This window comes from Petromyzon marinus, assembly GCF_048934315.1.
Source record: "Petromyzon marinus isolate PM22_M1 ecotype Great Lakes invasive population chromosome 68 unlocalized genomic scaffold, UKy_Petmar_22M1.pri1.0 chr68_unloc.1, whole genome shotgun sequence".
NCBI lineage: Eukaryota > Metazoa > Chordata > Hyperoartia > Petromyzontiformes > Petromyzontidae > Petromyzon > Petromyzon marinus.
In genome coordinates, this window is record NW_027422597.1 from 7,209,232 (window position 1) to 7,226,813 (window position 17,582).

General features: G+C 48.4%; 1 protein-coding gene across 1 annotated transcript in view; it reads left to right on the forward strand.

The window, feature by feature from the left end:
- The first annotated feature begins 9,278 nt into the window (after positions 1-9,278).
- Positions 9,279-17,582, forward strand: part of LOC142908053 (chitin synthase chs-2-like) — a 28,346-nt gene continuing 20,042 nt past the window's right edge. The window contains exons 1-5 of the mRNA XM_076058223.1: positions 9,279-10,623; positions 11,807-11,902; positions 13,271-13,717; positions 14,960-15,122; positions 16,252-16,338. Coding sequence (XP_075914338.1) covers positions 9,509-10,623; positions 11,807-11,902; positions 13,271-13,717; positions 14,960-15,122; positions 16,252-16,338 — 1,908 coding nt within the window. The 5' untranslated portion in view covers positions 9,279-9,508. The remainder of the gene's footprint in view (positions 10,624-11,806; positions 11,903-13,270; positions 13,718-14,959; positions 15,123-16,251; positions 16,339-17,582) is intronic.

Sequence of the window (17,582 nt, forward strand, 5' to 3'; positions counted from 1 at the left end):
GGGAGCTGAACGTTCGAGTTGCCATACGTCAGCCTCGAAACCTTAATTATTTGGAGATCTGCAAAGAGGAGTGGGACAAAATCTCTCCTGAGATGTGTGCAAACCTGGTGGCTAACTACAAGAAACGTCTGACCTCTGTGATTGCCAACAAGGGTTTTGCCACCAAGTACTAAGTCATGTTTTGCAGAGGGGTCAAATACTTATTTCCCTCATTAAAATGCCAATCAATTTATAATATTTTTGACATGCGTTTTTCTCGATTTTGTTGTTGTTATTCTGTCTCTCCCTGTTCAAATAAACCTACCATTAAAATTATAGACTGATCATTTCTTTGTCAGTCGGCAAACGTACAAAATCAGCAGGGGATCAAATACTTTTTCCCTCACTGTACCTTGTGGGGCCCATCGTAACAATCACTCAAACTTTTCCTATATCCATTGGCTGCATGCTTTTCCTTTCGATATTCGGAAGCCTCTGGAGAGATGCACTTTTAAATCACAGAGTTTGAAAACTGACTTTTAGAACTGCTTTTTGTGTATATTTCGTTTGCCCTTCGCCCGCACATCTGATTAGCATGGTTGGCTACGTACGATGCGAAAGAAGTCCAACATACATGCTGGACCAGTAGTAAAAATTACACATTTATATGGCAGGGACCAGTTTTTTCATCCAGTGGGCACTGCCTCCTCTGCAGGTGCCACTTATCCGTAGACGGGTCGAAAGGAGGGGAGCAGTGCTCAAGTGGATTGCGCACTGAGCAACGATACAGGAGTGAATACACATCATTGTTTGTAATATAATATTGTCATCGTTACCTTATGTTTACTTATTGATTTGTGACATTTGCTGCGTGTTTGTCTGCTGGCCGAGTCACCGTTGGCAACGAGCTGTAGAGCTCAATGTGTTATTGACTCGGCTAATCAACTTCTCATTCTATTTCTGAACCCCGGCCCCCCACATACGATTCCCGACCACGGCGAACATGACACGGCAAGAGGATTCAGAACTAATGCCCCCATCTTCCCTCCATCCCTCCTCCCACCCTTCCAAAGATAGAGATCCCCCGTGTAGCCTAAATAGACCTATAGGGGTAATCGCTGTTAGAGAATAGCACCTGAGAAGCCTTGCACGGCACATGAGAGGGTGGGTAGCTAGCACAATACCCGGCCGCATTTGTCTCTCTCGTGGCGATGTTTGCTACACATGGCACCAGATACTCATTTGAGGCCCAGAACCGGTTCTGGTGATCGTCACTGGTGTTGGCCGTGAGCAGGAATCAAGCTCGGGTGGCCGGGTTCGTAGCACAACGGGCTAACCGCTGCGCCAACGTTCCCCACCTTTTCAAACAAACAAACAAAGATACCCCGTATAGCCTGAACAGACTGTTGGGGCAATTGCTGTTAACAAGTACCTATGAAGGCCAGAACAGCACACGACAGGGTGAGTGGACAGCACAACGCCCAGCCTCCTTTGTCTCCCTAGTGGCAATGTTTTTATGCACCGCACCAGATACTCATTTGAGGCTTTGTCGACCTAGGGGAAGCCCATGACCGGTTCAGATAGGCGACGCTGATGTTGACCGTGAGCGGGAATCGAACTGGAGTATTTGGGTTCATAGCGCAACGCGCTAACCGCTGTGCCACCGCTTCCCACCCATCCACCCTACTCGTCACGAACACTGACCCAGCATGGTGGTCAAGTATGATTGAAACAGCTCCCACAACCTACGTGGTGTCGAGATTCCATCATCTATTGGTAGATTGAGAATGGTTTGGATATATATTTGTATTTGCGGATGCAATCAATGATGAATGTGGTGGTAATGATGCTGGTGGGTGATGTTGATGAATTATGCTAATGTACATTTATGATGATGATGGCAATGATGGTAATGCAATTAATGATGGCGATGGCGCTGCTGTTGATGTTTGATGACTCAATGTTAATGATGATGACGTGTTTGATGTGGTTGATGACAAACAATGATGACAATGATGACGACGGCCTCACGCTGCTTTGCATATGAACTCACGACATCGCAGCTTTGAACGTTAAGCCGCAGAGAATATCAGCTTCCTCGTTGTAAATTTATGCCACGTGTCTCAGCAGGTCTTTCCCTCCCTCAGCTTTGTCTTTGATCGCTTGCAAATTAGGGTGTCAAACTGAACCCGGAGTCATCCCTCCCTCTCGATATATATAATCAGTGGTGCTACCACTCTGTCTGAGACTAGTACCCCGCTCCCTAGAGGGCTCAGTGCTGATGCTTCTTTAGAAGTCTGTAGACAGTTCAAGTATCTGCATTCAGAGTCAGATGTTTTCTTTCCTCACCGTTGGAGTCTAATCTTGCCAATTTTATAATACTTATTATCTCTAGTTCGTGTGACAATTATAATACATTTTGAATTATAATACGCGTTGTAAGAGTGTAACATATCAACACAATCGCATCTCAAAGATAAAACTATCGGGCTGATTGCCATAACGACTCTCAGTTTAGCTCTACAGATGAGTTCTGTCCATTAACTACGCCACAGCTCATCGCGGACAGGTAGGGGTTTAATGCTTATTGAAGGGAGATCCTAGAGGCAGACTCTCTACCACCGCCGATATCTGAGCTCCCAAACGCGTAGACGGGCGATGACGAAGCCTCAAGCATCATCGAAGTCCTCAAAGCCGCCAGAGAAAGGAGAGGCGGGAGCTGTTGAATGGAAATGCGAGTGCCCGTGCGGGGACGAACGCAGGGACGTGCAGAGGAAAGCACAATCAGAAGAAGTGGAGCCCCAAAACGAATGCGAGAAGTAAGTTAATGTTTCACCACCACCACAATCACCATAACCAACAACAGCACCATAACCACCACCACAACACCACTACCAACAACACAGTACCAACAACACTACCACCATAACCACACAAAATAAAAAAAATATCCCCCTCATAGCTTAAACAGACTGTTGGCCCAAGTGCTGTTAACGAGCACCTATGAAGGTTGGAGCGGCACATCAGGGAGTGGGTGGCCAGATCCATGCTCGGCCGCTTTCGTCTCCCTAGTTGCGATGTTTACAAACATGGACTCATTTAAGGTTGAGTTGACCTAGGGGAGCCCTAGGACTGATATAGATAGTCGTCTGTACGAGTGGTAGTTAGCGTGGTAACTACCAGTCGTACAGACGACTATCTGTATATATATAGTCGTCTGTACGACTAACTACCATTCTATCACTCCCTACACCACAACCACCACCGCCATCAATTATCGTGAGCATCAGCCATGATCCATCCACTGCTGGATGTTCTCGCCCATCGGCGAGAACATTGCATTGCTCCGTATCCCAGACGGACATCCTCCCGGACGCGTTCCTTCCTTTGCTTCGTCAGTCCGTGACGATTTTTTTGACCGTCGGCCACCATCAACGATTCGCGACGGTGCACTCCCCAAACCCACGCACCACTCACGCACGTTTCGACGTGTAAGAGAGCGACGCTGGTTAATTTGCGCTGTGAAATGTGTGATTTGAATTCGTGCGTGCATTCTCTGATCTGCGTGCTCGTTTTTTTTGCTTTGGTCTCTCGATGAAATTCCAATTCAGAAAAACGAATGTCAAAAATGTTATAAATTGATTTGCATTTAATGAGGGAAATAAGTATTTAACCCCCTCTCAATCAGAAAGATTTCTGGCTCCCAGGTGTCTTTTATACAGGTAACGAGCTGAGATTAGGAGCACACTCTTAAAGGGTGTGCTCCAAATCTCAGGTTCTTACCGAAAGAACCAAAGAAGATAAAAGACACATGTCCACAGAAGCAATCAATCAATCAGATTCCAAACTCTCCACCATGGCCAAGACCAAAGAGCTCTCCAAGGATGTCAGGGAAAAGATTGTAGACCTACACAAGGCTGGAATGGGCTACAAGACCATTGCCAAGCAGCTTGGTGAAAAGGTGACAACAGTTGGTGCGATTATTCGCAAATGGAAGAAACACAAAAGAACTGTCAATCTCTCTCAGCCTGGGCCTCCATGCAAGATCTCGCCTCGTGGAGTTGCAATGATCATGAGAACGGTGAGGAATCAGCCCAGAACTACACGAGAGGATCTTGTCAATGACCATAGAAAACAATTGGTAACACACTACGCCGTGAAGGACTGAAATCCTGCAGCACCCGTAAGGTCCCCCTGCTCAAGAAAGCACATACACATGCCCGTCTGAAGATTGCCAATGAACATCTGAATGATTCAGAGGACAACTGGGTGAAAGTGTTGTGGTCAGATGAGACCAAAATGGAGCTCTTTGGCATCAACTCAACTCGCCGTGTTTGGAGGAGGATGAATGCTGCCTATGACCCCAAGAACACCATCCTCACGTCAAACATGGAGGTGGAAACATTATGCTTTGGGGGTGTTTTTCTGCTAAGGGGACAGGACAACTTCACCGCATCAAAGCGACGATGGACGGGGCTATGCACCGTCAAATCTTGGGTGAGAACCTCCTTCCCTCAGCCAGGGAATTGAACATGGGTCGTGGATGGGTATTCCAACACACGGCCAAGACAACAAAGGAGTGGCTCAAGTAGAAGCACATTTAGGTCCTGGAGTGGCCTAGCCAGTCTCCAGACCTTAATCCTCTAGAAAATCTGTGGAGGGAGCTGAAGGTTCGAGTTGCCAAACGTCAGCCTCGAAACCTTAATGACTTGGAGAAGATCTGCAAAGAGGAGTGGGACAAAATCCCTCCTGAGATGTGTGCAAACCTGGTGGCCAACTACAAGAAACGTCTAACCTCTGTGATTGCCAAAAAGGGTTTTGCCACCCAGTACTAAGTCATGTTTTGCAGAGGGGTCAAATACTTATTTCCCTCATTAAAATGCAAATCAATTTAAAACATTTTTGACATTTTTATGTTGTCATTCTGTCTCTCCCTGTTCAAATAAACCTACCATTAAAATTATGGACTGATCATTTCTTTGTCAGTGGGCAAACGTACAAAATCAGCAGGGGATCAAATACTTTTTTCCCTCACTGTATTTAGGTCCCGAAATCACGGGCTTACAATTTAACATTATCTTGGTCGGCGTTTTTGACAAGGACGCGAATATATTTCCACGACCGATTATTGGCCTACACGTGAACCATGCTGCCAGGTATGTTAAGTGAAGAATACTAAATCAGCTGATTAAAACCAATAACTCACCTATAAACTATTTATTTTACCAAGTAAGGCCCACTGTGCTGTATAGATATTTTCACAAGCGACCTGGCCACAATTTATAGCTCAAACAAATGGCTGATCATGTGGGTATTTATAGCGGCCAAATACTCTAAATGCGTGATATTGATTCTAAATGTGGAAGGAAAACTCGGAGGATCCATAGAAAAATCCATGCGACCACGGGGAAACAGCGAGAAAGGACATGCAAACTCCAAATATACAATAGGCGTCAGGATCGCGATCGAATCCACGACCTCCTACATACTTAGCGAGGGAGATTATATCTCGCCACCGTAGTGTTGCTGGAGGCAGAGCCTCCCTTTACCACGGAGAGTCCTATGGGCCCCCGCTATGGTTGTATGCGGCGCACTCTTCGACACGGGCCTACCTGATGTCCTGTCCTAACACATCAAATGCGACCAGTAGATCGACTTAAACTCCTGGTTGGACAGAGGCCAGGAGATAGATTACATACCTTGTAAAAAAAGATGTTGGTGTTCAGCTGCCGCAACGGAAGAATCACAATGACTGCAGCATGCCTCGATTATTTTAGATAATCTGGTAGTCTTCGTCAAAACATAAAACGGAGTTCCCGCGTGGGTGAGACGAATCACTGCCCCAGTGGTCAGCCAACTGCCCTGTGAACCTGGTGACCTCAGCAGCACCAGCATACAGGTTGAACCATGCTTAGCTTTCAGGATCAGGGTGATTCGATCGTAGGCGACGAACTAAAATTCATCTTTAAAAATAATTTCGTAATAAAAACCGAACCTCTTATATTGAGCATTGATAGCCAACCAGTTTCTGGCAAAGTGACGCAATGCCCAAGAATGCGTCGCTCAAGCTGCTTGAGCCACCGTCGTCTGTGATCAATGTCGCAGAGTTTGCCATAGCTCCGGACTCGGCGATAGGAGATGTCAAATTCTCTCTCGGCATGGGTGAGCATCGGTCACAAAATAGCATCTTCCCCAGCCCACGCTGACCAGAATGGTCACGCATGGTCTTCCTCTCCTTGCCTCTTTGTGCAATGCCCAGCGTCCACCGATCCAGTCTTCTTTGCGCAGTTATCAGAGGGGTTTTTTATCCCTCCTCTTCATTTGCTTCGTCAACGTCATTCGTTGCCAATAGGAATAACTATTGGCAACGAATGTCGTCGATAAAAGCTCAGAAGTTATTTGACTGAATCTCGCACGTGTAGACTTTTGCGACCACTTATCGTGCTTCGTAATAGATTTTCAGTAAAATGTCGTGTCGCAAAGCTTCCTCCACCTAATGCAACGGATTAATAAAGCTGTTACGTGAACAAAAGTTCCAATGCATTACTGCAGCTTCAGCAACAGCAGCAGCTGATGTCAAAGAGTAATCTCGCAACACAACATTTACTGTGACTCGACCGAACGTCTGTTTCCACCGTAGATCCTGGGACAGGTTCAACATTCGCCCAGACATCGATGAGGAGGAGTCCTCGACTCGGGGTCTTCGGGTCCTCAGGTTTATCCTCCTGACGCTGCTCTTCCTTGCCGTATTCGGAACGGCGGTGCTCAGCAAGGTGAGGAGAAAGGAGGAGGAACTCCCTCACCTCTCTCCCCAGCCTCACTTCACAGCTGCACCATCACCAGATTCCTTTCCCACACCTCCGATTAGCACGGTTGGCTACTAACAGTGGGAAAAAAGCTCAACATACATACACACATGCCCTCGATATAAAACAAACTATATCTTTTTTTTATTTTACCAGGTAAATCCCACTGAGTTACATAGAAAAATAAATGTCATGAGCGACCTGGCCACAAATTATAGCTCAACATAGTGATGTATCATCATCACTTGAAAATGTGTAGCAGTCAAATACTCTGAACGCATGATGTTGATTCTAAATGTGGAGATAAAAATCGGGGGACCAAGAGAAAAATCCACACGACCACGGGGAAAGAGAGACCACGCAGACTCTACATATTAAATAGGCATCGTCAGGGACAGGATCGAACCCACGAGCTCCTGTGTACCAGACGAGGGAGATAACATCTCGCCACCTCAACCCTCACATCGTGTTCATGTAGTTGGCATCTCAGTTGCTATTAATCTTAGTCTCATTGACGACAACCTGTGGGACGTCTCGGTCTGTGAGTTTTATTGTATGTTGTAAGCATATTTTTTTTTGTCATGCCATGAAATACTTTACACTGCCCTCACCATAACCGCTGACACAGCAATGCCTTTCAGATGTTGCGGATGCACACAGACACACCCGTGGACACAGACGAGATATATCTCACTTATGAGGTTGTCACTGAACAAACGTGCAGCCAATCAATGTGTGTTACTGTTTCAGCAGCAGTAGGAGCATTGATTTATTGATTAACATTGAGCACCATCAGTGTGGTTGTTGTTTAAGAGCGATCCACACACATTCAACAACTGGGTATGGACGTCTCGCTGGGAGCCACAGCCATTATCATCAGGCAGTTGCCAGAAATCTGAGGAGGGTTAACTGCACATTTATAGCGAGCAGTGTGCCGCACGCTAGATTCGCGTTATAGCTAGAAGTCTGTCACGTGCTAGACTCGCTTTGTAGCAAGCGCAGTGCGCGCTAGGTTCGCGTCATAGCAGGTGCGCGGTGCACGCATAACGAAAAACCTTCCATAAAATATAAATTGCGTGAAAGCGGAAGACGCGGGGAGTGAACGCCACTCATTCAAGGAGGATTCCCTACATGTATAGGATGCACAGAGTGTCTTGACGCTTTTTTCTGTCTCGCGTGTGCAATGTGGTGGAATGCAGCTGAGCCTGGTGTACTTGGCCGAGATGAAAAGGGTCGCCAGGCAGGCCGGCGAGCTCGACCAGAACCAGTTCTATTCCTGGGTCCTCGCCTTCGTTCTCGTCATCCCCAACATCTTTAGCTCCATCCGCTGCGGCCTCCGGCTCGCCTTTAAGAACTCCGATGTCTCCAATCGGAAGATGATCGCTCTGGTAAGATTCAGAGAGAGACAAAGACGGACAGAGGTCAAGGCAAAGGTGCAGTCTTGAAGTTGCTCTGTCAACGCCTCCAGCATTGGTGGCGTGACTCTTCTCATGGGTGTGTTGCCCTACTTGTCCACGCTGCAAGCCAATGTCTAATCTAAATTACATTTCCATAGAGCGCCTTCACCCAATGCGCTCTATGACGTAGCTTACATAACGATTACAAAATGGAATGATCTAGTGTACACGAGCGTGTTACAAGGATTGAGGAATGAGTGAGAGTGATAGAGGCGTACTTAGGGGTAATGGAAGAGCTATAAAAAAGAAAAGGATGGAGTAGAGGGACGAGTGAGAGGAAAGAGGAAGCGAATGGGCCACCACAATGGCGAGATGTTATATTCCTCGCTGAGTATATAGGAGGTCGTGAGTTCGATCTGGACTCTGACGCCTGTATATTTGGAGTGTGCATATTCTCCCTGTGCTCGAGTGGATTTTTTCTCCGGGTCCTTCGGTTTTTCCCTTCACATTTATAATGAACATGCGTTTAGATTATTTAGAGTATTTGGCTGCTATAAATGTCCAAGTGATACGCCACTACGTTGAGCTATCGTTTATGGATGTCGCTTCTGAAAAAATAAGCTAATAGCTCAGTGGACTTTACCTGCTAAAATAAAATAGTTCATTTTTATTTGTATAGATTTGTTTATCTTTACCATACTTTACACTTGTAACGTGTTTTTTGTATTGTTTTTTTGTTGTAACTATCTGACCCCCTCGACTGGACATCTTTGAAAAGGAGATGTATAGCTCATAGGATTCCTCAAGTATAAATGCAAATCATGATTCTGCCCCTGGACTCATCACGCTAGACCCCCCCCCCCGCACCCCCTTGGCTCTGAGGTCACAAACTCGCCCGTTTGTTTCAGCTGCCGCATTGGGAGATAGACCCGGCGGCCTGAGGAATTGCACGTCGACTGTGCTGACCATTACCTCGCAGCAGCATCGCGTCTATATCGTTAACAAAAATGAAACAATGAATATCATTCACGGAGTCATTTGACAATGCATTGCGGGCATATAAAATGTGGAAAGAGTATGTTGGGGATGCTGCAGCTGCGTTGGCAGTCGTGCCAAAGGCCAGTAAACAACAACTTCAAAACATTCGTCAAACTCTGCGTGGCCTTGATGTATGCATTCCTTTTTTTCCCATGCCTCGCCAACGTTGAACAGCACATGTCACCTGTTTGTATAAAGACGACAACGAGGCCTTTAAAAACCAAACCACGCTAACCCCTGTGTTTGTTTGGCGTGTGTTTCACGATTCCAACAATCCTCAATCTCTCTATGTCTCAATGTCCTTGCGTTTGTTTGGGCGTCACCCAGAACTGCCTGCTAGAAGGCTTCATCGGACTCGGCGCGGCGCTCATGGCCATCGTCGTCCTCCCGGCGGAGTCGGCGAACCTTCTCAGCAGCATCCTCCTCCTCAATGGTGTCACCCTGGTGCCGAGCGCGCTGCAGTTCGCCGGCAGGTGGACGGGACGCAGGAAGCCGCCCCGGACGTCCAAGCTCCTGAGTCTGGCCTCCCTCTGCTGCTGTCTCGTCGCCTTCGCCCTGTCGGTCGCCAAGGCGGTGTTGGTGGCGCCCGACGACGGCTCCACGGAGGAAAGGTTCGCTCATCTGGCGCTGCTGCTGCTGAGCCTGCTCCTCGTGTCCCTGTCGTGGTGGGAGAACTTCCTGCCGGCCGGCTGGCTCCAGGGATTCCGCGACGCCGTCGGCGAATCGCGGAACCTCGCCGAGTTCTATGGCTCGCTTGTGCGCACGCTCATCATCGTGGCGGTCGTGCTGCTGGGCGCGGGCGTCGAGGGCGAGTGGAGGAGCTTCAGCGCCATCGCCGGCATTGCGGAACACCGCGAGAGCATGACGCTCGCCCTGGCTCTGCTGGGCGTGCAGACGGGCGCCTCCATCCTCTGCAAGTGGCTCGCGAACGCCGCCTGCAAGATCCGCCAGCAGGGGAGCTGCTTTGCCGCGCCGCTCTGCCTCGCCACGCCCGCCGCCCTGGCGGTCGTCTTCGCCCTCCACCTCGCGCTCGACGCCTCGGGCGACTCTCGCTACGACTGCGAGTCGGTCCGACGGTGGAACGGCTCCGAGCGGACGACGCCCGCAACCGCCTCACTCTTCTACGACCGCACGGCCGCCGCCGTCTGCTCGTTCGTAGGCGCCGGCGAGGACTCCGCAGTGGACGCCGTGGCCACGTTCGGCGCCGGGGCTCTGTGGTTCGCGGCGCTGCTGCTGGCGGCGGCGCCCGCGTTGCGCCCAGATGACGCGACGCGCATGGAGCGCACACGCGAGCTCTTTGTGCGCCGCACCCCGCAGCCTGCGTGTCTCGTCGCGGGGCTGCTGCTCAACCGGCGGCAGCAGCAGCAGGAGGAGGAGGAGGTGGTGGTGCTGGAGGAGAGGAGGTCCGTCTGTTGGTGTTGGTGCGGTGTATTGTACTTGCGTGTGTGACTATGAGTAATTTGTGACTAGGTGCTAGGTGTGTGTGTGTGACTAGGTGTCTCTGTGAGTAGGTGGGTGTGTGTGACTAGGTGTATCTGTGAGTAGGTGTGTGTGTGTGACTAGGTGTCTCTGTGAGTAGGTGGGTGTGTGTGTGTGACTAGGTGTCTCTGTGAGTAGGTGTGTGTGTGTGTGTGACTAGGTGTCTCTGTGAGTAGGTGGGTGTGTGTGACTAGGTGTCTCTGTGAGTAGGTGTGTGTGTGTATGACTAGGTGTCTCTGTGAGTAGGTGTGTGTTTGTGACTAGGTGTCTCTGTGAGTAAGTGGGTGTGTGTGACTAGGTATCTCTGTGAGTAGGTGGGTGTGTCTGACTAGGTGTCTCTGTGAGTAGGTGTGTGTGTGACTAGGTGTCTCTGTGAGTAGGTGTGTGTGTGTGTGACTAGGTGTTTCTGTGAGTAGGTGTGTGTGTGACTGTGTTTCTGTGAGTAGGTGTGTGTGAATAGGTCATGGCCTCCCCTTGCTCAAATTAGTAACTGGTGTGGTGTGTAAACATTACCACTGGGGAGACAAAGGCGGCCGGGCGTGGTGTTGGCCACCCACCCGCTTGTGTGCAGTGTCGGCCTTCATAGGTGCTCGCTATCAGCACGTGCCCCAACAGTTTGTTCAGGCTACACAGGGGAACTTTTTTTGTTTGCTGTATTTATGTGACGAGGTGTAAGTGTGATTAGGTTTCTGTTTGACAAGGTGTGTGTCTGTGTGACTAGGTGTGTGTCTGTGTGACTGGCCATAAACTCCCTCAAGTCCTTTTTCTGGCTTCATCGGTGCTAGTCGCTAACAGCCCTTGCCCCAACAGTCTCTCAAGGCTCTATGGGCGATCTTTGTTTTTAGTTTGTGTTAGTCTGGTCGATGCTTTTGTCTATGTTTCGTGTTTTGGGTATCGGAGGTTAAGTATGGTCATATAATCAAAGCAGGATTTTTTTCTTTCTGTTTTATTTCATAATGATGACGATTTGTGACGTTTGCCCTTCTGTTCTACAGACTGAAATATGTCCATCCCACAATATGCCCAATGCATAAAACAGAGAACCCGCGCTCTGCGATTCCCTCTCTCAATCTGAACATGATTTAATGTTCTCGTTGTATCCTCTAGCAACCACAAGCAAGAGAGGGTGAAGATCTACTTGTGCGCAACCATGTGGCACGAGACCAAGGAGGAGATGACGAAGATCATCTCGTCCATCCTGAGGTGGTATATTCCCTATCGCCCAATTCCATCAAGCGGCCGGATCCCAAAGGCCAGTGGGGGTCCTTCGCGATTATGCAGATGGGGTGTGGTCACGGCACTGCGCACTTTCAAATGCCCTTCTGCGGCCGTCTGGAACACTCTTCCTTCCGATATTAGGAAGCAACTGGAGCTATGCACTTTTAAATAATATTGACAACTAATTTCTTCAGAATTGATTTTTGTGTTTAGATTGTTGTCCTTCCCCTGCACATTCGATTATCTTGATTGGGTACGTATGGTGTGAAATAAGTCCACCACACATACGTACATTCATTTCTGCAGGGCACCACACCAGTCAGGCTACCACGCTACCGCGTTCCTCCCTTCAGCTCAACGAGATTTGAGGATATGAATCTAAACTGCACGTTTAAAGTGTCCTGAAAAAAATATATCGTGATATATGCAGCAATGCATATGCCGGTGAAAAAATGTTAAACAAAATAGAACCATATTACTGTGGCTCTTATTTGGACAATCTACAGCAATGCCATATTACCATGTCGCAAATACGACCGTCATATTTCGACCTTGGACATTTAACCACCCACACGCAGTGTAGTATTTGTGGGCGGTGTATTTTCAATTTTCTTTGGATGCTGATGAATATGACATCTTCACATGGAGCAGCGCCTTCCTAACCTCGAGAACATTTGCCCTCCTTCGAACGTCGCAGCTAATCAGCCGATCGTGTTTAACGCAGACCGTTGTTTGTATGTGACCATTGAGCGATGTTTGTGAATAGTGCAAGCTGTAGACTTCTCTTGAGTTAACACGTCTAGGCTCCCGCATCCAATATTATTATGATAAATACTAATATTAAGAGTGTGGACAGGTAAAAGCCTGGATAGGTGAGAGCTTCAACCAGGTGAGAGCCTAGACAGATGAGAGCCTGGACTGGTGAAAGCCTGGATAGGTGAAAGCCTGAACCAGGTGAGAGCCTGGACAGGTGAGACCCAGGACAGATGAGAGCCTGGATTGGTGAGAGCCAGGATGGGTTAGAGTCTGCTTCTTGGTTGCTGCTGCGTGTGCACTAGTGGGAGGTACAGAGAGAGTTCCAGATGGCTGCTGACTGGTACAGCTACAGAGAAACGCACTCATCCAGAAGCCGGTGCCAGCGATGGGTAAAGTTTCGTTGTGAGTTGAACTCAGTAGGATGCGGTGGAAGTTTGCTGTGATCAGTGGGATGAGAAAGGTGGAGAGAATGTTTTGGCGGCAGAGCTTGGGAGAGCGCTCGATTGCAGAGGAGAGCGATGCTGTACCATGACCTTGACTCGATGGGGAGCGTGTTGCGAAATAACAATAACCACCCTTCCCCCTTGCCACTGCCAGGCTGGACAGGAGTCAGCCGAAGGATCTCAATGTCGGTTCCCACGGCGGAGGGAAGAAGAAGAATGAGAAAAAGGATGAAATGAAGGAGGAAAAGAAGATGGAGAAGAAGGAGAATAAGAGGGAGAAAGAACAGGGGAAGGAGGAGCAAGATGGGAAGAAGGAGGAGGAGAAGAAGAAAATGAAAGAAGAGAAGAAGAAAGAGAACGAGGGAAAGAAGCAGAAGAAGGAGGAAATGGAGGAGGAAGAGAAGGGGGAGAAGGAGACTAAACATAAGAAGGAGGAGAAGAAGGAGTATAATAAAGAGAAGGAGGAGAAGACGTTTAAGCGGGAACCGTACGACTTCTCTGCTCACATCTACTTCGACGACGCCTTCGAAAGGAAGGGAGATCGCATGGTGCTCAACCAGTTCGTGACCAGCCTCACGGACGTCATCGCCGAAGTGTGCCGGTCAGTGCACCAGATGTTATTTTGTGGTAGCGATGAGCTGGGTGTGTGGAGGGAGGGAGGGATGGATGGATAGAGACACGGGCCTTGTAATAACGAAGAAAGGGACGACACGGGGCGGTTAAGCTCAGCCCGTGGTGCGAGAGACCACAAAAAGGATGGCAACAGGTTGCGCCGATGCCTTCATTCAGAATTGAATAGATCATAGTGAACGATGATTGATGATGGTCACGGAGATGAACGGCGTGAGTGCGGACAATTGGCCAGCAAACAGAAACACTGTGGTGGGCGGTGTGATAGATGAGCGTTCACGCGTGTGTTGAATTGAGCAGGAAGCCTCATCTGTTGAACTTTTTTCACACCATACATCGCCAACCTTGCTATAGAGCGCTTTAGGCACTTAACATAATTTACACAAAACGGTGCAGCACTGGGGAGATAAAAGCAGGCGGGCGTGGTGCTGGTCACCCACCCCCTTGTGTGCCGGGCCGTCCTTCATGGGTGCTACTGGCTAACGGCCGTTGCCCCAACACTCTGTTGAAGGCTATATGGAGGGATCTTTGTCTTTTGTTCGTGCGTTGGTAAGAATTTAGGCAAGGAGACGACTCAGTCTGGGCGACTGAGGCCCTCGACGTGGGTGGAGGAATCGAGCAGCGAAGTTCGTGTGAACAGTAACAATGGTTGTACAAGTAGTAGCGATAGAAGTGAGATACGGAGGCGACTGACCGGCGGAGAGCGAGCAAACGATTCGGAGATTATCTTTGAGTGCTGAATCATCAGTCACCCACGACTGCTGCTGCTTTACTCAATTCAGAATCAGAATATGTATTTATACTGCAGGAGGAATTCGATGAGCTACAAAGCTCTATTTCAAAGATGTCCAGCAGGGGCCGGTCAGACCGTTACCTCAACAACAATAAAAAACACGATAGGAGTGCAAAGTATTGGACAGATTAGCAATCACAAAAACACAAATAAAACTAAAATATATTTTTTACCAGGTAAGACCCACTGAGGTATTAGCTTTTTTTTCAGAAGCACACTGGCTACAAATGGTAGCGCAACGAAGTGGCTTTTCATGTCGAAATTTATAGCAGCAAAATAATATAAATTATAAAAAAAATCCGGGTGCAGCAGTGAGGTGGTAACTGGGGACTTCATCCCAGATATGACAGCAGTAGCAGCAATGGAACATAGTAATTGGGCCATGTCTTTTCTGTCGCTTGCGCTGCTGCTGATGTGAAGGTATTTTGAGAAAAACTCGCAGAATTCACAAGAGGCGCCCTCAATGGAGAGGACTCAGACGCCGTACGGAGCGCGACTCTCCTACAAACTCCCGCACGGCAACTCGCTGTGCGTGCACCTCAAGGACAAGGAGATGATCCGCCACCGCAAGCGCTGGTCCCAGGTATTTGTTACATCCCTGTGCTTCAGATCTTCTGCCCCAAAGCTCATTGGGCCACAAAGCCTACAACTGCATCCACACACAGAGCATAGTAGCAACAGCAACAGATGATGTGCTTCTACATGACGATGACGATTATGCACAATTGGAATATATGTGTCCGGCGACGATACGTATGTATGTTCAACTTCTTTCGCACTGTACCTCACCAACCGTGCTAATCGGAGGTAGAGAGGATACAAAAAATAAACACAGAAAGCAGTTATAAATTAATTAGTATCCAATCTAGATTTAAAAGTGCATAGCTCTAGTGCATTCCTAATATCGACAATGTCACCACCTGGAACAGTGACGGAACACAAAACGACTCAACGTCTGATTCCCAACACGAACGAAGGGAGAGGCATCATCACAGCAGCGATGATTCGCCACTCCGCTACTCCTGACGCAATCATCTGACTCGTCAACCACCTCGATGTAAAGTTACAACTCTCGCTGTACGAGTCGACATCAGCATCAGTCATACGAAGGATAATGCAATAGCTCACGTCTATTGAAGCCATCTGTATGCTGCCTCGAGAGTCATGCCCTCATATTGAAATTAAATCACGTGATTCACAATTAGTTTCATGTGCGAATCAGTGCACACCATAGAGACAAAGATACTCCATATAGTTTCAGCAGGCTTTTTAGGGCAAGTACTGTCAACGATTTGAACAAAGCAGTATTGTCCGTGACCGAGTGTTCCCCGACTCGATTGATTTGGTGTTCCGTGGTGTTGCCAGTTGAGTGCTATGACGATGATGATGACTGCACCAGGGTTGTTATCGATGTATCACAGAAATCTCACGCCGATACTCATTTGCGTGTTGTTCTATTGCCTTCTATCCACGACTTGGGGGGGGGGGGGGGGGGAGGTTGGTGGCGCTGTTGAGTTACACTTGAGCAGCACGCGCTGTCATGGCCATTGGGTCGAGAATAATAACGGAGTGGCAGCTGGGTGGATAACGACTCAGGATCTCATGAAACATTGCGACGACTTGGGTAGGTCTTAATCCAGTAGTGGATCGATCACGGCTGCTGCTGCAGATGGTGATTGTTGTTATTTAACCCCTTGACGTGTTCTGTACAGGTGATGTACTTGTACTACCTACTTGGCTGGAAGATCTACCGCAAGATCCACACAGTTAATAAAGATGAACAAGAGGAATGGGTAGAGGTAAGGATTTTGTAAACTGCAAAGACAACGACGCCTCATATATCCATTAACAAACTGTTTAGGCAAGTGCTGTTAGCGAGCACCTGTTAAGGGTGGGATGGCACACGAGCGGGTCGTGTGTCCAACACCACGCCCATCTATCTTTGTCTCATGAGTGCTAATGTTTACTCATTTAAGGCTAAGCCGACCTAGGGGAGGCAACTTTCCTCTTCCACTTAGCAGTATAAATGGGTAGGCCCTGCACATTCCGTGGATGGGCAGTGAGTACTCACACTCTACGTGTGGTGGGGTAGAGTGTGACTTCACACTCTGCGTGCGGTGGGGTACACCCTGTTAGGGGGCCGCCGTGGCGAGATGTTAACTACCTCGCTTGGTATGCAGGAGGTACTGCGTTCGATCCCGACCCTGACACCTGCTATTTTAAGTTTACGTGTCTCTCTCCCCTTGGCCGCATGGAAATTTCTCTGCGTCCTCCGGTTTTTCGCTCCACATTTAGAATCAACATCACATCAACATCACGCATTTCGTGTATTTGGCTGCTATAAATATCCAAGTGATAATCCACTTTGTTGAGCTATCATTTGTGATAGCCAGGTCGCTTCTGAAAAGAGCTAATTGCTCAGTGGATCTTGCCTTATAAATTAAAATTGTTTAGTTTGTTAGAGGGTCTCTCTCTCTCGGACTCTCTCCCTCCGGGTCGAGGCCCAGTCATAGCGTGCACTATGCGTGTCTGTGCAAGCAGAGTCGGCACATTTCAAGTCTATCTTTGGTTGCCTTTCTGGCACAATCTGTCACTCAACGCGCCATCATCACGTTGATACTCAAAATAGTGCAGTGGGCTCCACGGAAGCACACACTTGGACTTGGAGGCAACACGTTTATTCTCAAACCCCAACAGGGTAACTACATAAACATACAGCAGGTGAACTAGACGACAACGGGTAACTAGACCACAACGTGGTAACTACATAACCGGGTAATATTCTTGGTTCTTTCGGTAAAGTCACGTAGAAGGGCTCACGACGTTTCGGCCACAACGCAAGCAGCCGAAATGCCGTGAGCCCTTCTACATGACTTTACCGAAAGAACCAAGAATATGCCCTGCAGTCACGAAAGCTTTAAATCGAAATATAACCGGGTCCGTCAGTAACACACTGCCTGACCCACGATGCCGAGCGTAAAGACCAACGACCGAGGACTAAGGATCGAAGAAGCGTAGCACCGACAGGTTCCATTCCAACAGA